This window comes from Rhamphochromis sp. 'chilingali' (genome assembly GCF_963969265.1).
Source record: "Rhamphochromis sp. 'chilingali' genome assembly, chromosome: 19".
Lineage (NCBI taxonomy): Eukaryota > Metazoa > Chordata > Actinopteri > Cichliformes > Cichlidae > Rhamphochromis > Rhamphochromis sp. 'chilingali'.
In genome coordinates, this window is record NC_137946.1 from 17,931,258 (window position 1) to 17,952,559 (window position 21,302).

General features: G+C 41.3%; 2 protein-coding genes across 8 annotated transcripts; one reads left to right on the forward strand and one right to left on the reverse strand.

Annotated features, from left to right (window-relative positions):
• The first annotated feature begins 199 nt into the window (after positions 1-199).
• Positions 200-18,439, forward strand: supt20 (SPT20 homolog, SAGA complex component). Of its 6 annotated transcripts, none has more exons than XM_080867480.1 (24): positions 200-355; positions 869-964; positions 1,108-1,143; positions 1,296-1,421; positions 2,886-3,012; positions 3,109-3,212; positions 3,387-3,503; positions 3,613-3,666; positions 3,814-3,953; positions 4,162-4,318; positions 7,487-7,543; positions 7,694-7,771; positions 9,379-9,548; positions 9,647-9,679; positions 9,785-9,896; positions 10,054-10,159; positions 11,836-11,991; positions 12,358-12,670; positions 12,759-12,871; positions 13,069-13,124; positions 13,726-13,839; positions 15,437-15,527; positions 16,218-16,306; positions 17,412-18,439. In XM_080867480.1, the coding sequence occupies exons 2-24, from the start codon at positions 962-964 to the stop codon at positions 17,559-17,561; spliced, it is 2,502 nt and encodes an 833-aa protein (XP_080723606.1). In that variant the 5' UTR covers positions 200-355; positions 869-961; the 3' UTR covers positions 17,562-18,439. The 6 variants fall into 6 exon arrangements, with proteins under 6 accessions (XP_080723606.1, XP_080723608.1, XP_080723605.1 ...); XM_080867482.1 differs by having other exon boundaries at positions 12,756-12,871; positions 13,762-13,839; positions 17,412-18,438; XM_080867479.1 differs by having other exon boundaries at positions 12,756-12,871; positions 17,412-18,436.
• Positions 18,423-20,907, reverse strand: exosc8 (exosome component 8). Of its 2 annotated transcripts, none has more exons than XM_080867491.1 (11): positions 20,859-20,907; positions 20,473-20,509; positions 20,322-20,385; positions 20,167-20,240; positions 20,031-20,076; positions 19,832-19,937; positions 19,680-19,725; positions 19,492-19,588; positions 19,225-19,345; positions 19,005-19,111; positions 18,423-18,621 (listed from the first exon to the last, which is right to left on the reverse strand). In XM_080867491.1, the coding sequence occupies exons 1-11, from the start codon at positions 20,873-20,875 to the stop codon at positions 18,503-18,505; spliced, it is 834 nt and encodes a 277-aa protein (XP_080723617.1). In that variant the 5' UTR covers positions 20,876-20,907; the 3' UTR covers positions 18,423-18,502. The 2 variants fall into 2 exon arrangements, with proteins under 2 accessions (XP_080723617.1, XP_080723618.1); XM_080867492.1 differs by having other exon boundaries at positions 20,831-20,903.
• Between the last annotated feature and the right edge of the window lie 395 nt (positions 20,908-21,302).

Sequence of the window (21,302 nt, forward strand, 5' to 3'; positions counted from 1 at the left end):
ACTTATGAAATTAACTGCTTGAAGTAATGAAAGTAAATAAAGTTGAAACCTCCAGAGGTCTACATCTGCAACTAGTTATGTGCTTGCTTTAAAGTTTGGGACAGCCTCTATTTATGAACAGTTATAGCCTATTGTAAATATATAAATATACCTATAAGTCCAAGAGTACGCGCAACTTTGTAGGCGCTCAGTATGGCTCCGCCCACAGCTGCTCAAACCGGAAGTTTAGCTGTTGTTGACACACTGGAAGAAAATGGCTGCTGCTCCGACTTTTTTTCAATGAAGACACCGATATTTCAATTTCATTTCGTTTTCTTACATCGGAGCTACAGTCGACCGCTATGCAATCTAAAAGGCAAGTCGACTCTGTTTGTTTAGACTGTCGTCGCTTGTTCGGGTTGTGTCTCGGAAGACGTGAGCCTGGCAGCGTAGCTTGTAACTTACAGCTTTGCCCACTCGGAACGGGCTAGCATGCTAACGGTGGCTATGTTAGCCCAACGGTCAGGCATCAACGAGTTCTTGCTATTCAGCTGCTCTCTCTTGGCTGGGCTCACAGTCACCAGAGTTCACTAACCTTTGCCGTTTTGTTGTATTAACTCTGACACATCGTGTGGTCACGTTTACTTTGTTATTGCATTTTAAAATATAAGCTAATGGTAAAAGAACTTAGATGGAACAGTTTGGCTCCTCAGTCCTTGCAGCTGCTTGTGTGTGGCATCGCTGAGTGTCAGCTGGATGATTTGGCATCAGCACTCTCTTACCAGCGTGCCAGCAACACACTGAGTGCATCTCTATGAATGTACCAGTAATCTGTGTTTTTGTTTTCTCTTCACGCTGCCTGCGTGTCCTCTGTTGTGTTGCCGTGCAGGCTGTGAATGGTCACTTTAGGAAGGTGACAGTGTGGGTCAGAAAGGACAGCATCGTCTACCGTCACTCAGCTCGCAGCTGGCGGTGGACCACAATGGTAAGTTTAATCTCTGTCAGTTCATTCATCTCTACATAGACAAAGGACTCCTGCTGTAGTGTTTCATGTGAGATTCCGATCTCTATTGGTCTGTGACTTCCAGCTGTTGCTGATCTGTTTCACTTTAATTTTATCCCCCAAAGCAACAAGTTTTGGAATATGCATTGGATCGAGCGGAGGTAATATAACCACTGTTTTTTGTTGTTTTTTTTGCTCTGAAATAAATTTAAACTATGTACTCAGAAACATGAAGCACAATTTATTCATCGTGTTATTAAGTTCTTTCCTGCCCCATTATTCATTAATAACGCGTGTGTTATTTGTTATTCAGTACATTGTTGAAAGTGCTCGACAACGACCAGCCAAACGAAGAATTTCATCTGGCGGGAGGAAGAGTTTGTACCAGAAGCTCTATGAGCTCTACATAGAGGAATGTGAGAAAGAGCCAGAGTTAAAGGTTTGTGTTATGCACCATGACTCACTTGTTACTTGGTAATTACTGGATCTAATAAAACCTTACTTAAAACCAAGCTTGGGGAATGATTTGGAAAAAGTGGATTTTTTTTTGTTTGCGACACAAAACCGCTTTGTTTCCCATCACCTGCACAAACACGTTTTAGCTGTAGTAAAGTTAGAGAAACAACAATTTTGTAACAGTTATTTACCCCAGTAACTTGTGGATCCAGAACTTACAGTTGGTTCCTGCTTTTGTTTACTGCGAAACCTGCTGAATTAACGTGACATAACTCACATTATTATCTTTAAATAATATAGGAATAAGCATGTACATGTTTATTAAAGTATTATAAACATTAGCTCAGGAATATCTAAATTGGCTTTCGTATTTGTTCATTGGAGAATACACATTCTATCATTTTTATAAATTAATGGATCTGTATATTACTGCTTCACAAATTTGCCAAACAAGTTAAAGATTCTTGGTTTGATCTGGGGAGTAGACACAGATTTCTTTAGGGCTGAGCAAGGAAGGTCATCCAGCGTAAAGATCTGCCAAATCCAACATGCTACCTGCTGTGGCAACCTCTTGTGAATAAGGGAGCATTTCAAAGTACCTTTTATTTTATTTGTGTATTTTTTATTTAAAATTGTCATGCCACTGGGGAGGAAAATTGTTGGCTAAAAATTCTCTTAGAGAGACAATTTGTTCAAGAATAGATTGACATACTTTTTCTTTTGTTGTTTCGATTGTTTTGATGAGAGTTGTCAGATTTTTAAGATGTCTTTTCTCAAATAAATCGTAACCTAAACCCCACCAATTGTTCAAAAAACAACAACAAAAAATGTTGTTCAGCAGCCTCTTGCAGGAACTACTTTCCCTCTAACTAACCACATTCACTACATAACTTTGAAGAAGGAAGTCTATATCTAGCTGTGATAAGAGATTATTGCCAGTAACAGCATGACAGGATATAATCATTTACGGAGTCGTCCTCCCTAGTGGCATGCTTGCTTTTTCATTGAAGGAAAGAAAGAAAGAAAGAAAGAAAGAAAGAAAGAAAGAAAGAAAGAAAGAAAGAAAGAAAGAAAGAAAGAAAGAAAGAAAGAAAGAAAGAAAGAAAGAAAGAAAGAAAGAAAGGTAAAATAGACCCTATGTTAAGTTGCTTATGACAAGGTTTGTGGATTTTCTTCTTTTTCTTTGGAAAGAGACACTGCTGCTAATCTGTATACATGTTTCTTCATTTTTTTTTGGGGGGGGGGGGGGGGGGGGGGCGGCATCTTAGGCTTCACTTCGAGGAGTCCTTGGTTCTGTAGCACTCGCCACAAGAGAAATATCTTTTTTCTTTTTTTTTAAGAAAAATTTTTTTTTTTAAATGCCATTAAGCAGGTATAACTAATAAGGTTTGTGCTTCTAATGAGGAGAATTTGCCTTTTGTGTGTTTCATTTGCTGTCTCTCTGAAGAATTTGAGGAGGAATGTGAATCTACTGGAGAAGCTGGTGTCTCAGGAGTCTGTATCATGTCTGGTGGTCAATCTGTACCCTGGGAATGAAGGCTATTCTTTAATGCTCAGGGGCAAAAATGGATCTGGTAAGTCAAGTTAGATCATTACATTGACCGTTGGGTTTTGTTTTTTGGCTCTTTGTGCTGCAGTTGTCTCACCTGCATGTTTGTGTTACTTTCTAGATTCTGAAACCATTCGCCTGCCATATGAAGAAGGAGAACTGCTGGAGTACCTCGACGCTGAGGAGTTGCCTCCTATTTTGGTGGATTTGTTGGAGAAATCACAGGTTGTGTGCAAGCGTGGTGCATTTTGAAATCCAATCATTTTAAACAAAAGATGGTGCAAAAGTGTCACATTTCTGCTTAATTATATAAAGAGCTAAGAACCATGTAAGGTTTCTATTTTGATTAATGAGCTCCCTGTGTTTGTAACCACCTCTCGGTCATGCTTTGTGTGTCAGGTGAACATCTTCCACTGTGGCTGTGTAATAGTAGAGGTCAGAGACTACCGGCAGTCTGGTAATACCAAGATTCCCACCTATCAGAGCAGACATATCCTACTGCGGCCAACCATGCAGGTAAAGACAGAATAAGATTATGAGGAGGCATGAGTGGAAAACCACATTAGATCTTTAGCACAATAAATCTGACTTACATTATATTCATAACAACTTTGTTTCCCTGCAGACTCTCATCTGTGATGTCCATGCCATGACCAGTGACCACCACAAGTGGACACAGGTAAAGTATTGTTCAGTATGTTTTATCTGAAACATGTAGTTGTGTGTTTTCATTTAAAGTGCATTTGGAGTTACTAGTGTGGTGCTCCATCCCAGAATTTTCCAGGCTCAGGTGTTTTCTGTAACATGTCCTTTCTCTTTGCTTTAGGATGACAAACTGCAGTTGGAAAGTCAGTTGATTTTGGCTACAGCTGAACCTCTGTGCCTGGACCCCTCCATTTCTGTTACTTGCACAGCTAACCGCCTGCTTTACAACAAACAGAAAATGAACACTCGCTCCATGAAACGGTATTGAATACCCTCTCATGCTCATCTAGGTTGAAGCCAGCTCAGTGTGAAATCGGTTATGCCAGGATAAAGATCTCATTTACGGATGTTTATTTTGTGAAATTGAAGGCAGGGAAGTGCAAGCTCTGTGACTGTATAAAGGAAAAAAGCCAATAAATGAAGCAAAGACCTTGGTTTTGTTAACACGCGTTAATTGTTTGCTTTGTAGGTGTTTCAAGAGGCACTCTCGGGCTGCACTGAACAGGCAGCAGGAGCTGTCCCACCTTCCCATACCACCACAGCTACGACTCTACGACTACCTACAGAGAAGAAAAGAGAGGAAACCCGCGCCTGTCATAGACCTGAAGATCTCAAAGATCGGAAACGTAAGTGGGAAACATCCACACAGTTTGTAGAGTATATATCAAGGTCCAAAAGTATGAACTGGGACTACTACTATTTTATTATAGATTATATTTGTATCTCCTTGTATTTTGTCTCCTCCATTTGGCTTTATTAACAGTATGTACTCCACAAGTTTGTGTAAAACCTGAGGGTCCATGTTATTATAATGGATGCAGGTGATCCATTTTTTTATGCCATGCCCCTCAATTCAGGTTTATTTATGTCGCTTCAAATCACAAGTTACAGACCTTGCGGTATTCAAGAGGAAACCCCAACAATGAGGCAATCCCCCTCATGATCAAGAAATTGGGACAATTGGAAGGAAATATTTAAAGAAGCCTCCAGCAGAATCAGGGTCAGGGAGCAAAGAGAGCGAAAAAGGAGATAAAACTAAACACAGACGAATGCCTGAATTGTGCTTTAGTTCAGGCATTAGTCTGAAATCTATGAAATCTACATGCAGGAAATCTACGTTGTAACATTGTAACTTGCAGTGTAACTGCAATCCCCTCTTAGACATATGCCATAATCCGCGCCAGTCATGCTGCGTCAGCCCCAAGTGTGGTTGCATTTCTCGGGAGGTACACATCAGGTTACGTGGAAGGTGAGGGCCTGAATCCAAACTGGGATTTGGTTTCACAGCAGAGGGCCCTAATAGCTGAAGGCACTGTCTCCTGTTCTAATTTAAGGAATTCTAGGAACTACAAGTAAGCCAGCAGTTTGAGAGCAAAGTGTGCTTTTGGGATAGCATGATACTAAGAGGCCTTTAAGATATGATGGGTCCTGATTGGTCAAGATTTTGTATTTTAGGAGAAGAATTTTAAATTCAATTCATTCAATTCTAACAGGGAGCCAATGAAGAGAACCTAATATGGGAGAAATATGATGTGTCTTGTTAGCACTGTTGGTGCAGTATTTTACATCCACTGGAGGCTTTGGTAGCCTCTAGGCTACGCGTGATTGACTCTGAGAAAGCCCTTCTCAAAGACAGCACAGTTAGTTCTGTTGCTGCGTTTCCCGCTGTAACTATGTCATTTAGTAAGTAACACTGACCTTTTCTGCAAGTAGCTGCACCAAGGTGTTTTCCTTGTGGCTGCGTGCAGCAGGGCTGGGGGAGGGTCTGTGCTGGCGGACGTAGGTTACTGGTCTGGTAGCCTGGCTGCCCCTGAGTGGATGCGGGGCAGGCGTGGGGGCTTGGGGTTCATGGGTGCTTCGCCTCCGTGCTAGGGCTCTGGCTGGGCCTTGGGGGCCGAGGTTGTGGGCGGGTGGGTGCATGGGGGCTTAGCCCTGGCGCAGGGGGCCTCTGGCGCATCGGCCTAACTAGGGGGCTCTTCAACTGACAGGGAGTTTGTTCCATCCTTGTCCACTCTGCAGGTGGGGGAGAGTCATAGGAGAGGTGGAGAATAAACTTAACCTGGGTGTCTATTGTCTTGTGCAGTCTGGGAGATGATTGAATGTTAGGGTGGGTACAGTTTCCTATGCGGTGGGGTCAGGTGGGCTGCCCCGGGTCCTGTGGGGCTGGGCGGTCCTGCTGCCGTAGGCCCCAATCTGGATGGGCCTGGGCTCCCCTGCCTTGGTGGGTGCCGAAGGACGGGGGTGCCTACTGGGGTCAGCGGGGGAGCTGGCCCCAGGGAGGGGCATCTTGCTCCTCCCTTCTTTTCCTCCCCATCCCCGGCTGCCTCCCTCTTCCTGTTCCAACACACCCACCCACACAAGTAGGGCCTTGGGGTGCGGGTGTGTCACCAGGGTGCAGAGGAGGGATATAAACTACACCTTTATTGGCTGCTATTTCCAAGCACATTGTGCGCTGTCGGTCCTGCTTGCTACACAACAACATTGAACATTTAGTATTTACTGCTGTTTACACTTAGCTAGATTGATGTTGCTGTTTTTTTTTTTTGCTTGTTTTCTCTTCTTTTTCTCTCAACAGGTGACCCAGGAGATTTTTTTTCCTCTTCTTTCTCTTTTTAAGTACCCTTTCTCACTGTCCCGCTTCCCTTCTGTTTTTCTTTTCCTTCATCTTTCTTTCTTTCATGTCTGCCCCGTCTGTAACAACTGAAAATAAAATAAAATAAATAATAACAACAAAGATTGATCAAATGGACCAATACGGCAAGGCCGTGATGATCCATTTGGCAAAGTAAATCCATTGGGTATCCTTGTTGGTCTTCAGACAACAATTCTGACGGCTAAAGAACCAAATGGGACAGGCAAAAAAAAAAAAAAAAAAAGTAACACTGACCTGGAAATTCGAGGTACAGCCGTATTTATAACAGAGTTGCTGTGGCACCAATATGAGCATCTTCTGCTTCATTGGGAAGATATAGCTCAAGGATATCTGACCTTTTGTACAGAAGAGTTAAGATAAATGCCAAAAATTTGTTTCAATTTGATTGCTGCATTAATTGTTTTTAGCTCATCCAGTCAATGGCCCTATAAGTTTATTCAACGGTGAGGTATCTGTCTGTTCCATCCCTCCACAATTCACAAGAATTGCTACTCCTCCTTGATCTGTCAGATTTTAGTGAAAGAATAATAATTAATAATTCTGGATATGACTATTTGTAAGATTCTTTGATTTCTTAGTGGATTTAAATCCTCGTTAGATTACACAGCCAATCAGTGACAACAGAACTTATAACCTTAATTCTGCACAATCACTTCTGAATTGTGATGGCTCACGAGCTGGATGAGCTTCTATCTCACTGACACTTTCTGTGTTTTTGAATGTTTCTAAAAGCTGATACTTTTGTGATCATTTACAGTTTTACATGAAAACGTGACACATAAATTTGGCAGACGTTTTCGTAAATGAGAATCATTCGCCTGTTTGTTATGACAATATAATTGTAGATGATGTTACTTTGCATAACAGCCATGGTAAAATCTCGGGTCTATTCACTGTGTCCCAAAGCACAGATCCCATTTTTTTTGTCTATTTACATCTTTCTAAATTATCGACTAAACCCAAAGGGAGTCATTAGAACAATAGGTGAAAACAAGTTGGTGTGTCAGTACTCTGGTGTGTTCCTCTTTACCGTTAACTATCGTTGACAAAAATCTCACGTCACTTAATTCTCACAGATTTTCTCTAACACCTCCTGTTTTTCTTCCTGTTGTTCTGGCTTGTCAACTATCATCTCTTGCAGTGTGTTGACATGTGGAAGCAGAACAACTGCCAACTAACTGTGCCCAAGGAAATTGATGTGAGTGGCTCTTTTATAAAACCCACACTTAAATACTTGATCCAACACTACTTATAAAAAAAAACAAAAACACTTAATACCACACAAGTGATTGCTTGGCAATGAAATTTGCATCCTGTAACAGACAGTTTTATATGTATGTTGATTTAGGTGGAAAAGTACGCTGTGGTTGAGAGGTCTTTGCAGTTGGCAAGCTCTGAACATAAAACTGTGATCTGGCCTGCTGAGGTAAGTTTTGCAGCAGATAACCTTACATTGTTGAGATCATTAATGGCTGTTTGCTGTCAGAAATAAGCAAGGAGTGTTTGTTTAAAATGGTAATTATTTCTTTAAAGGAAGAAAAGCAAACATTTACATTCTCACACTCTACAGTGTAGTTCTTTCACAAATAGTGACACAGTTTCTGCAGGATGGCAGCTTAACTGGAAAGTGATAAAGGTGCTCTGCAACTTGGTTTTATGCATTTACTTAACCAGCTGAGCCGAGTCTCCTATTGCAAAGAGATGTCACAGATAAGTTGAGCTTACTGGCACAGACTGATTCCAATTCTTTTCTATTTGTAAATGAGGCGGCAGTTATATACTAATCTTTTCCAATTTGTCTGAGAGTGATAGCAGTCAGTCTGAGTCAGACCACAGGTGTTTAGAGACATCTCTCCCACCAAGCAGCCTTTGCAATTGCAAAGTGTTTGCACAGGATACATGGTGGGAGGCAACCAGTCTCTAAAAAACTGAGATAACTATGGTGCAGCTACTTGCAATTGGTCTTCAAGGGCAAAAATAAATTAAAAAAAATTATGCAGTCCACAGATAACCACTGATTTTTTTCCCTATCCACAAGGAGGTTGTCCCACTTTTAATGTTGTGGGACTGACGAATAAAATGACCGAGCTGAGGTTGTTACTGTCACCTTTTTATGCTGTGTTTTTTAAATACATCCAGTTGCTTGTACTATTTCCTTGTCCGTCACAAATCTGCTAAAATTTTCTGATATGATTAATGATGGTTTTCAGTCATTTTTATGTGATAAAATAAAATAAATTAAAAAAAAAAAAAACACAAATTCTACAAGTAAATTTACATCAATTTTTCATTTGTTTAGGCAATACTTGTTCATCAGGGTCTTGTTCAGCCTTTGTCCCCATGCTTCTGTTTAATCTAGACATGCATCATATTTGAAGTGTGTTGCATTTAAAATATTTTGTGTAAAAAAACAAACAAACAAAAAACTCAGAAGCTTAATTACCAACAAATTACACTAAAATATAAAGTCATAAATTATGACTCCACATTAGTTTCCATTATCCTTTGCTACAACAATCGGTTAGTTTCTGTTTTAAAAATGGGGAAAAAACGTTGGAGAAGTAGATTGTTAAACATGTGGCATGTAACATTTTACCATTAAAAACATGATAATGGCAAATATAAATTTGAAGTTGGGGTCATCTGGTCGCCTGAAGGTTAAAGAATTGAAGCTCAATACAGGGAATGTGTCTTTTAATATCCACATTAAAGACTGCTTACTCCCAACTCTCTTCAACCTCTGCTTCTTCTCAATATGTCTTAATGTGTTAATATTATATAAAGTCAAAATATTTATATAAACCAAGTTAGCAATACTATTCTCCCAGTATCTACAATTTCTATTGTGACTGTAGCATTGGAACTGAAGATGCTACAGGTAGTTCTACCATACATTAAATATACGGACTGTATGATTACAATACTTAGTTGCTAAATTTTGCACAAAAATATAATGTCACTGCACACATCCATTTAAGGTGTTCTTGTCATTAGATTTTTTTGTCCTCTTATTTTTTTTTTTTCCTTACACAGGAAGTTGTAGATGACTACACATTTGAGTGTGAAGTTGGGGGCCAAGCTCAGAGGACCAAGGTTTCTATTTTCCAGTCAATGGGAGACCCGCTTGTGTACGGGAAGATCTACTGTGCTAAAGAATCAAAAGCAGAGGACGACAGTCCAGACCTAAAGCTCATACATCCTCCGTAAGGACACCTTTAAGACAAACTGGTTATATTAAACTGAATTTAAAATGCTGCTTTGATTAAATTAATCTTCATCGTTTTTTGTGTGTCATTCACAGTTTCCTCATAGGTTCAAAGATCGATGCGGACCGGTAAGTCACATTGTGGGCTGCTCTTCAGAAATTCATTCATTCATACAGACTTTTTAGGGATCTGGTGTTAGAAAGTGTGATGCAAGGTTTTTGTCTTTTTAACAGATTTCTTACTCAGTACAAAGGAGTGTATGAGAGAGACGTCAAGTGTCAGGTCAAAGTGTCCCATAACTCAGGCAACATGGGTCAGGGGCCTCCCTCCCCTAGCAAAGATGAGGTAAACATGAAGATTCATACTTCTTTGCCTGGGAGATTCAGATGTGTCAAACTAATCAATATTTGGTGATTTGGAATTAGTGCAGATGAGAACATTACTTTTGGGTTACTCTTGTTATGCAGTGCGGCTAAAAAACAGGTTTAACTGTCACACGCAGGGTGATGGTATTTCTCCACTGGTCCAGACTTCTCTGTTGGGAAAAGGGGTGAAGCACCGGCCCCCTCCCATCAAACTGCCGTCAGGATCAGGAAGCAGCTCCTCAGGTACAACTTCTACTTCTAGTGCGATTGTTCATTGACGTCACACAAATCCTTAATTAGTGGCTAAAAACACCCCGTATTTGTGTGCTACTTTGAAGGGAAAAAAGGGTTGCAGGCAAATCTGATAGTTTGATTCTTTAGGATAATTAAGTTGCATTATAAGAGAGGCATTAAGTGCACTGCAAACATGTTTCTGAGTCTGTTCAAGGTCATTCTCAGCAAAGGTGGAACCAGATCTGCTCTAATAGTGCATTCTTTTTGGAAAAGAGTATTATAAATTAGAGATGGACCGATCGATATTACGTATCGGTCCGATACTGACCTAAATTACTGGATCGGATATCGGAGAGAAATACAAAATGTAATCTGATCCATTCAATATCACAAAAGCATCTCACAAAACCTGCGACATAACGTAACCGAGCTCATAACCTTAGCACGTCGGAGCTGTATACATCACGTGATAGAGCAACTGTGGCCTGCGCGACCTGTCGGCGGTCTGGTTGAACATTTGGAGACTCGCTACGTGCTTCCAAACCAGCATTTAATCTCTGAGAAAGCTGTCCCAGAGAAGTAAACTAAGTGTGTAAGTTCATCTCTGAATGTTTGTAAAGCATTCCCACGTTAAGCTTAACAACCGATATATGGAGCGACTGCCTCTTCTCTCCCCCTCCCTCTCCTGCTGCTACTTCAATCATGAAACTGATCAATGATCGGCTGATCGGCTTTTCAGTCGCGAGTCCGTCTCTCTTGTTAGTTTATCGCCCACTTTGCACCAGAAAGAGGAAACCAGCGGATAAACAACAGCAGCACGTTTAAGCTTGATAATCTGTTGTTAAAATTTATTTAATATTACTTTGTACACCAGGATCCTTTTCTACGTAGCTGACGGCTGGTAGGACATTAACAGGGAAGGGGGGGCACAAAGACATAGTTTTCTTTCTAATTGTTATGTCTAACTTTTAATAAATAATTATCTGAATCTTACAACCAATGTTTTCATCTGATGTGAAATGTACAGAAATCCATTATTGTATATAGGAACTATTATGTCCAATTTATAACCTAGTAAGCTACAGTAATTTTTCCTTTGGGAAGGTACCATCTGTGCAGTCTGCAATTCTGTTGAAGAAAGATGTTGAATCTATTTAATTATTGTAGAAAAATTATTGATTTCTGTGCATTTCTTTTTCTTTTCTTTTTTTTTTTCACGTGCATTAAATGAAAGTCGATTATGTCAATTAAGCATTATGAGGTGGAGGTGGTTTCCTATTTTTTTATATTTTTTGCTGGGAGTTGGCAACCCTATTAGTTAGGTTGCTTAGTATTTCCACGAATTACTCTTTAAAATACCAGCATAGGGAGGATGGTGTAGGTTTAAGTTTATTAGATTCATCAGTATTGCTGAACTATGAAATATTTTGGGTGCAGTGTATTTTTTGCATACAGGTATAACAGAATAGATTTTGTTTTGTTTTGTTTTTTAAACTTGAGTACGAACTTACACAAAAAGCAGCAAGATATTAAAAAAAACGTTTTATTGATTATAAAATACGCTAGATCTGATTTATATCGGTATCGGCAGATATCCAAATTTATGATATCAGTATCGGTATCGGACATAAAAAAGTGGTATCGTGCCATCTCTATTATAAATATGTTATGTCTTTATTTTTCAGGTAATCCATATAGTTCACAAACCACCAGTGGTCTACTTAAGTGTCCTACACCCCCTCCAGCCAAAAGCCAGTCTCTGAACAGAAAGCACTCAATGGAGCTGGGCCAGGTGGGCCTGCTGTCACCTGCCTCCCTCTCCCCAATGGGATCCAATCAGAGTGAGTGCTGGAGTCCGATTAGTTATTCTGGAATGTTTTAAATCTGCTTTAAGCTTCTGAATTTTCCCAATTTGGAGTTTTTGAACATATTCTCATAAATTATGTTGACAAAAATGGAAAAACAGTAACATATTGGGAGCTTAGCAAATACACATAATACTGGACAACTGCAAGCCCTATTCTCTGAAGTATTATCAAAGGATTAACTAAGATGTCACGCAAATTGACATTAAAAGGGGGATCAGGTTTTGGTATAACTAGTGCCTCATAATTTAAATTTAGTTTTAATAATGGATTTTAATTGACTGAAAAGTACTGTGTCTTGTTAAAGTGTTGTACTATTTTGGCCCTCTTTCCCCCTTTCAGGATCGGGAACCCCCAAGCCATCTACCCCAACGCCTACCAATACGCCATGCTCGACCCCTCACCCCCCTGATGCCCTCTCCGCTCCTCTCTCAGTGACCCCTACCCCTTCAGACCCTCCCTTGGTTCAGAACCAGTCACAGAATGCCCTCCTCACGCCTTTTACCCAACAGCCGCTAGCTTTAAGCCAGACGCTGCCCGTCATGACCATTCCCCTGCCCACCATGGGTACATCCATCACCACAGGAACCACATCGTCACAGGTCATGGCCAATCCAGCAGGGCTCAATTTCATCAACGTGGTCAGCTCAGTCTGGTAATAATTTTAAACTGTCTCGAATGCCACATAGCACCTGCTGATCACTGTCACTTTTAATAATGATCTTGTACTGTCTGTGTAGCAGTCCTCAGGCTTTGATGAGTGGCTCCAATCCCATGCTGGGCACAGGCTTAAACCTGAGTGGAATCCTGCCAACTGGAGGGTTGATGCCTACCATGCAGTCTGCAGCACAGGCGGGTAAGATTCCATAGTTATGCCCCCCTTTTTATTACCTTTGCATTACATTTACAGAGTTATTTTTTAATTAAATCCAGTTCTAGAGAGTGTAGCTGTCCAGTAAAAAAAAAAAAAGACTGGGTCTAATGACATTAGAAGAGATAAGATAAAGCCCTGATTGTCTCGCTGTTTCGTGGTAACTCCGATTTGTTTTCCAGGGAGTCCTTTTGGCCTGAATAGCAATGCTGGGTTGAGACCTCTTAACCTACTCCAGGTATGACTCTACAGTTTAGTCTTAACACACTTTCAGTAGCATGCACTGGGTATTTGTTTGGCATAGTGACTTAGTCCTGATCTTCACCTGTGTTGGCACACCTGAAATAGTGAAATCAGCAGCTTAAATTTCCCCACACCTCATTGCATATGCAATGTAGTGTAAACCCTTGAAAGTGCTTTAGTGCAATAAGGGGCATGCATCTTTTGTTATGCAATGTCCTGGCCTGAACAACAACTTAGCTTTATAACATTTTTACCCCCTTTACCTCTTGAACTGCTAAGAGTCTCTTAGCAAAGGTTTTTTTTGCTAGAGGAATAGCAGCAGAAGAAGTAAAGGATGTAATCTGAATGCAGACACAGCCTGTTTGAGGATCACTGCTTGTGCCATTCCCTTTATAGTCCTTTGTAGCTCTGTTAGTCTGATAGTAGTAATGATCAGTGCCGATCTCTTTGTTAACGCTCCATTTCCTTTTTCCTCCCTTTTTGGTTATGTGTGCATCATTCCTTTCCCTCTGCCTTCCCTCTGTCCTTCATCCTCATTTCCCTGTGTTTTATTCCACCACTTTTTGTTCGTTGGTGTGTGTATTTTACATCTTCAGATCCCCACTGGTCCTCTCATCTTTAATTCTCTGCAGCAGCAGCAGCTGTCTCAGTTCTCCCCACAGCAGAGTCAGTCAGCCACCTCCAGTCCTCAGCAGCAAGGGGGGGAGACGGTGAGACTCAAACACCATATTTTCATAGTATAGAAGAACACATCTTAATTAAATTACAGCAACAGAGGGATGTTAGAAATTATCTTCTAATAAATATGAGAGGTTTGATTTTGGTCATGTTTAGTGTCCATCTTCACAGATGTGTAGCTTGGCATCATTTAGTTAGTTAGCTTAGGCACACCTATTAAAAAAATATAGAATACAAAAACTATTCATACCTGTGAACTGAGAAAACTAGCATGGTTTTAAAGGGAGCGCTGTACTGCCTCTTTTCCACTTGAACCTACTCGGGTTGACTCGACTTGGTTTTTTTAGGGTTTTCCATTAGGTGGCAGTACCTGCCATGTACTTTTTAGTACTTATTCAGCCCAGGGATCCAAGCGATCTGAGTCGATCCGAAAATGTGGCATCAACAGATCTCATGCGACCGATTGGCCAATCAGTGGCATCACTCAATGAGTCATGAGTGCGACTCCTTCACAAAAATCCAAGCCACCATTTTAGATTAAACGCAGCTCTACTCAATTTCATTCATTTTCCATTACAGTTGAGTGCCATCTCAATGGGTTTTCCGTCATTATAGCAACACAGCCAAAAGTCCCATGGCGTCATTTTAATGCGACACAACACAGCAATGGAGGATATCGAGATGATGGTGTACTACGCTGGGTTTTTGGCATTTCCCTCGTTGCTGTGTTGTAAAAATGTTGGGTTTGATTTTTGGGAAGGACTCGCCAGTGGACTTGATTGGCCAGTCGGTTGTATGTGGTCTGTTGATGCCACATTTTCAGATTGGCGAGTAGGTACTACAAAAGTACACCAGGTACTGCCAACTAATGGAAAACTCTAAAAGGCCAAGTTGAGTTGAGCTGAGTAGGTACAATGGGAAAAGGGCTATAATTAAACTAATGTGATGGAGTAACTGGGCTGCATGCCAGACTGACTAGGAAAAAGTCACAAATACAAAAGAAATGTAGTCCTAAAGAGGCGAATGAATAATGGCTTTAGAACAACAATTTGAAACTACTGAACCTGATAAATCCTGCTTGGATTTGAGTTGTTGCGAAGTATTTACACCTCTTAATAGTTATTGAGACACTCTGCATCTTAAAAAAGATTAATTTGAACAAATCTGATTGGAATAACAGGGAATGGCGTCTAGCGGCCGTGATGTACAGAATCTGTAACCACTGCCAAAACATTTCACTTCCTAACGATATGGAACCAAAATCACTACTGCTTGCCCCTTTTAAGTTTTTTAAATATATAATAATAATAATAATAATGGATACTTTATTGATCCCCATGGGGAAATTACTTGTTTTTCTCTGCATTTGACCCATTCACTCAGTGAAGCAGTGGGCAGCCCACTAAGCAGGCGCCCAGGGAGCAGTGTGTAGGGACGGTACCTTGCTCAGGGGTACCTCAGGGTAGCCGTTAAGTGGATTCGAACCGCCGACCTTCCGATCATGGGGCGACCACTTTACCTACTGAGCTATCCCTGCCCCACATATATGTGTGTGATTTACTGTCACATGTTCTGCTTTGGTGGCAGTTGTGTGTGACAGCCTTGTGTTGTCTTTGACTTTCTTCATAGAGTGACCAGGGGTCAGATCAAAGTTTAGGGAACCAGCAAACGGCTGTCATAAATCTGGGAGTGGGAGGCTTCATGTCTCCACAGGCAGCAGGTATGAGCCGCACAAGCACACACACACACGCAAAACATTTCTCTTCATTAACCTGTTCCTAAACAAAATGACACCGTGACACTAACTAGTACTAATAAGATAAGATGTACTAATGTATTCATGACTGTAATTACTGTTCGTTAGGACTCTCAGTCTGTAACTAAACATGACCATTTTGTTGAAGTTAGCCATTGTTCCTCTCAGTGGAACATGTAACATCTGACAGGAGAGACTCAACTTCCCCTTCTTCTCTGCCACATTTTCTCTTTTCTTTTTTAATTGTTTTTTTTTTTGCCCCCACCCTTCTGTCTTTCCTCCTACACTGTCCTCCTGTCCCTCTTCTCAATTTGCCCTATTCGCTAAATTCCCTGAATCTCCCAATTCACGCTATTTCTCCATAATGCGCTTTTTAAAACTCAACGCACACGGTCATTTATCTTTGGCCTCCCTGCAACATTTGTTTTTGCTTCTCTCTCTTCCATCTCTGTGTGTGTTTACGCACTCCTGAAACCACAACTCACCCCTGCTCTCCCGCTAATCCTCGCAAATATTCTACTTTTTTCACTTGTTCATTTCCTGTCTTTACACTCCCCCCCCCCATTCCTTCTTCTGCTGCTTCTTTCCCTCTCGCCATCATGTCCTTCCCTCTGGGGCTCCCTGTCTCCCTCCTCCCCTTCCCCTCCACCTTAGTGCTGTCCCAGTTGGGCTGTGGGCTGGACGGGTCTGGGCCCCCGCTGCCTTCTCCAAGGCTTCAGCAGCAGCACCAGCCACAGATCCAAGTAATACGGCAACATTAACATCCATATACACATATAGAGTTTATAAGAGCTGTTGAGATTAGACACACCTGCTTCCACCAGCTCTCCTTGTTTTTATTTATCTTGCAGGCTTCTGTTGTGCTGCACCATAAAGTGTGAGGGAATTAGGTAAACTAGCTTTGACATATAGATTTAGTATTTTTATCGCGTTAATGGATTTTAAAAATAGCTTCCATCCATAACCTTTATATAATACGGAGATAGTTTTAGTATAAACCGTATTATTTTCCTAAAATAAATAAATAATTATAAGTTTTTATAAAAATCTTCTTTCAAATACATTTTATAGATAAACACCATTCACTCCATATTGTGTTGTATGTTTGGTTACTATGCTGTTTGATAAAGACCACAGTAGCCCCAGTACTTCCAGCAACCCACACACCAGAGCTCGCAGCACTTCCAATGGCAACAACTAACAAAGTGTCAGAGTGGGAGGCATGTTCTTGCACAGCCATTTAGCAGCAGGTTCTGAAACTGTGTCACTGGGAACAGACCGCTGAAAGGTAGCCGACGGCATTGCGACAGAGACATTAAGTTGTTCCACTGTAAGCATGAATCTGAGTTAAGATTTTTTTTCTTTTGCCCAGTTGAGGTTGCTGGCTTACTCTGAGCACAACGCACGGTTTGCTGAGCTGCATGTTTGTTTGTTTGTTTTTATGCCAGGATCACAGCCAATAATTTTTGTCTTCCAGACGCCACTGGTGCTGCTTGACTGTATCCCGCCTCACTCCCCAAAACATGACATGCCCCAAATCTTATCTCTTCCTTCCTCTTCCTTCCCCTCTGCAACCCATTAACCACTCTCCTGTGTTTCTCCGCACACTCTTCTTGTATGTTCTATGTATCAGGCTTCACTAACCCATGCCAGTTGTACGACACAAGGCACTCTGCTAGACGACGTTTTAGCAAGGGATTCCAGTTTACATGTGTTAAACGAGCTTGAGATGCTTACATAAATCTTAAAGTCAATATCATTATTTCTTTCTGCATTATCTTATTTGTCGTAACATACTGAAGTCTATTTTTTTTGTCCTTCTTCCATGTTTCTTTTTGCACTGAACAGTTGCAATTCTTGCAGCACCAAATGCAGCAGCAGCAGCAAATGGCTATGGGAGCAGCAGCTCCTCAGGGGGGAGTGCCACGGCACCATACCGCCAGCCAACCAAGAAGTAAGAGGAAGAGGAGCACGCCTCAGCCCCTCCCCAAATCATGAAAGACTTAAATCACACTAAAACCTTCCCCCCACCCAAATCCACACACAAAAGGACGTGAATGATCCACATTGTGCTCTTTACCTGCCTCGCTGTCGAGAGTGTAGGCAAAAAAACAACAACGAAAAACCCCACAAAAAACTCTTTTCTGTTTGTCTTTTTCTAGCTGACAAATTTGTATGTAATGGTTGTCAGATGTTTGGGAGAGAACCAAAACTGTGTCCACCGTAGGGGATGGGGGGGGGGGGGGGGGGTGTTAGAAAAGGGAGCCCTAAAGTTAAAAAAAAATTATTAATGCTATTTTTTGAGATGACACAGAAGAGGATTGTTGTAGGTAGTGGGCTTCCACAATAACGCACCACCCCCCTCCGTTGTGGAAGAGCTGTCTCTGATGGAGGCCCTGTGAACTGAGAGGATCGCAGATGCACATTCTCAGAGGATTCCCCTCGAGAAGCCCGATCCTCCTGCCTCTGCTCGGTTGACCCAGGTAGAAACTGCCCTTTAAGCACGGATCCCGACAGAGCGTACCGACACCAAATCCTCCCTGTGTAACCGTTACATGTGAAATGCAAATCTGATCTTGGAATTGTGCCTGGGGGCAGCTCTCTACCTCTCAGTCTGTTGGAAGTCTTTCTTCTTTTAAGCAGTCCCAGCACAGGGCTCAAACGAGGACTCAAGATCATCATGCAAGATGGTGTACCTGCTTTTGTACAGCACATTTTGAAAAGGCATTTCCTTTTAATTAGTACAGGAGCCATGAGCATATTCTTACGAGGCATCAACTGAGTGTGTGTGTGAGACATTTCCGGACACTGAGAAATAATTTTTTAAAGCGGTCTTTGTCAGCAGTTTTATTGTTATTAAAAAAAAAAAAGAATATATATTGACAGTGAAAAATACAACTTTTAGATAAAAAAAAAATAAATACATCGTCCGAGTGTCATTATTGTGCCTTCTTCACACTGTGTGCAACTTTGTCAATGAGTTTCTGGATCTCTCTCTGTCGTGTTGTTGCTCGGCTGATACACTCCTGCAGCCTCTCTCCTGACAGTGATGTCCCACCTGAGCAACAAGTAGCAATGTATAGAACAGTATTTCCCAGTTAAGTTAAAAATGTCTTTTTGGCATTTTTGAGTTGTTGTTGTTGTTGTTTTTTTAATTTCTGTTGACTGAACCTGAGTGTTCATTTTGAAGCCGTCAGTTTATGTTGGTGTTACTATTACACATGCATTGATTCATACAACAGGGGTATTTTGAGGATGGTTTTTTCGTGTTAATACTAAATCATCGTGCCAGGAAGGACATTGGCATTAAATCTGGCAAATCAGCTACACGCTTTGGCTCTTCCAGTAAGGGATAAGCCCAAAATATCTTCAACCCAATTAGATTCATGCTACATACCATGCAGTCTCAGAAAGGCAAATCCCTTCAAACTTATTTCTCACCTGGTTTGTGCACAGAGCAGAGCCGGTCATCCTCATCAGTCACCACCGTCAGGTTTGCTGTTGACAGAGTCTCCTCCTCAGCTGTGGGGTCCACAATCAGTATGGAACTGCAACAAGATTAGGCCAGGATTAGAAAAAGAAGCACATGTCACTTAAAAATAGAAATTATAAATTTGTTTTTTGGGTTTTTTCTTTTTTTATAATGGCTAGACAAACTTACTCATCAAAGATGCAAAAAGAAGCGCTGACCAGATGTTTGTGAATCTGAAGCTCACGTCTCTTTTCTAAATTCACCTCTGGTGCAGAGGTCTCCTTGTTGATGGTGACTTCTGGGAGTCGTGCTGTGAGGAGCCAGGATACTGTTAAGTTCATGTACTGCTTAAAGAAAAACTACTGATTTGTTTCAACTACTGATTATTACCAGTTACGACACATGGACTTATTTTAATTTTTTTTTTTATTTACATTACAGTAGAAATTTACATACTGTTCTTTAGAGCAGCCAGCAGAGCGATAATACAAGCATCCAATATGTTCCCATCATAGTCGAGACACATGAGGTCACAGTACAGCACCCAGCAGAGCTGCAACAAGAGTCCGCAGTTTTAGTACCCATGGCTGGATAATTAAAGGTCAAATTGTGTGTCAGTGTAGCTCCGCGACTCTTGGGTTTACCTTTCCTCTGTCGATGCACAGATCCTCTGTTTTTATCACTTCAGAGCTTCAAAAAGCCACATAAAAACTCAGTTAAACCAGCACCAGGCTTAAAAACTGTCACTCATTTAAAATAAAAACTAAAAAAGCTAACATATATTGAAGTCGCGCACCTTTCAATGACATCAGCGATAAACTGGCTGGCAGCCTGGGCCTGCTCTCCCGGTGGTCCCGGACGAAAGCGAGAGGAACACAGGGGTGGCAGGTCCACGTTGGGCACTGACAGAGATGACATCAATGTTTGAATGATGTGATATCAGATAATTAACAAAGAAAGAATGGGAGAAAACGAAGACTTCTTACTACACCTACCAATGTAGCCTTTACCAGGTGCCTCCACTGTAGGGTTTGTTAGCTCCTGCAGGAGGAGGAGATATAGGTGAGTACTCATCAACCTGGTCCACACTCACGAAATAAAACAACAAAAAGGAAAAGCAAATGTGTTTACCGCTTTAATTCCACATATGATTGTGGTGTTTCCAAGCTTCACCAGGGCTGAGCCATCTGCTGTGGAAATTGACCCTAAACATGGAAATAAAGTTAAAAATCCTATGTAGGTTACAGAAACTTCTCTCTCGCACACACACTGTGGGGAAGTCTCACCTATGTTCAGTGTTGTGGTTCTGAATTCGGTCAGCTCTCGTCCATCAGGCCGACAGTTTTCTTTCTGAAGAGAAACAAATAACAGTTCATATCTATCCAGAGAGCAACACTTGTCTGTCAAGTGTTGGATAAACTTGTTTTCAACACTGACCAGAAAGCTCCGGTGGTACTCCAGAGGCTCAGCAGTCCTGCAAGTTAAAAGGGAACGCGGTAAAGAAAGCCATAGCACAGACACATCAGAAGCTCCGTCAGAAACAGCACAGCGAAGAGAGTGACCGAGTACTCTTGCTATACACGTCAATGACAAATATCTGAGCCAGTCATAAACTACAGCTGTGACACAAGAATGAATAAAGTGCGCTGTATGTCACGTGCATGATGTCCGGAATTTTCGTTTTATTTTGTGTAATAAATAATTTAATTTATTATAACACCAAATATGCATTTGCTCCGCTGGTAAGTACAGGAAAAAATAAACAGAGCAAACTAAAAGTGATATTTTCACTAACATAGAACGGAGAGCTTGTATATTCTTACTTGAAGCCAGCCGCCATGATGTTTTGATTAACCACGTTGGTTCGCGCTATGACCTACGGTAGCCGGGTAGGAAGAAGCGCATAACCAAAGTTTAACCAAACGCGTTTCTAACCAAATCATAGCATTATACTGTCCATAGTCGTCTCTGATCAAATCTATCTGCAAGTAAATAAACTCCAGCCATTTATTGAGTTGCTTTTTATATTTTTGTTGAACTTGTAGGACATTTTCAGGAAACATTTCCGATAGGTTTTACAAAATCATTTTTGTCCAAAATATGACCTTTAGGGAATTGGGGGACTGTTTGCTGGGATGCAGGTTGTTGTTTTCCATAAATCCATCCATCCATCCATTCGCTTCCGCTTCTCCTTTTCAGGGTCGCGGGGGGCGCTGGAGCCTATCCCAGCTGTCATAGGGCGAGAGGCAGGGTACACCCTGGACAGG

Bases quoted from the DNA above. Each gene is read 5' to 3' on its own strand.
- supt20 (XM_080867479.1), top strand. The intron at 7,772-9,378 runs GTAAGTTTTGCA...TTCCTTACACAG, and splicing joins CTGTGATCTGGCCTGCTGAG to GAAGTTGTAGATGACTACAC. The intron at 12,872-13,068 runs GTAAGATTCCAT...TTTGTTTTCCAG, and splicing joins GCAGTCTGCAGCACAGGCGG to GGAGTCCTTTTGGCCTGAAT.
- exosc8 (XM_080867491.1), bottom strand. The intron at 19,112-19,224 runs GTAAGTTTGTCT...ATCTTGTTGCAG, and splicing joins TCTTTTTGCATCTTTGATGA to TTCCATACTGATTGTGGACC. The intron at 18,622-19,004 runs GTGAGAAATAAG...CTTGTTGCTCAG, and splicing joins CTGCTCTGTGCACAAACCAG to GTGGGACATCACTGTCAGGA.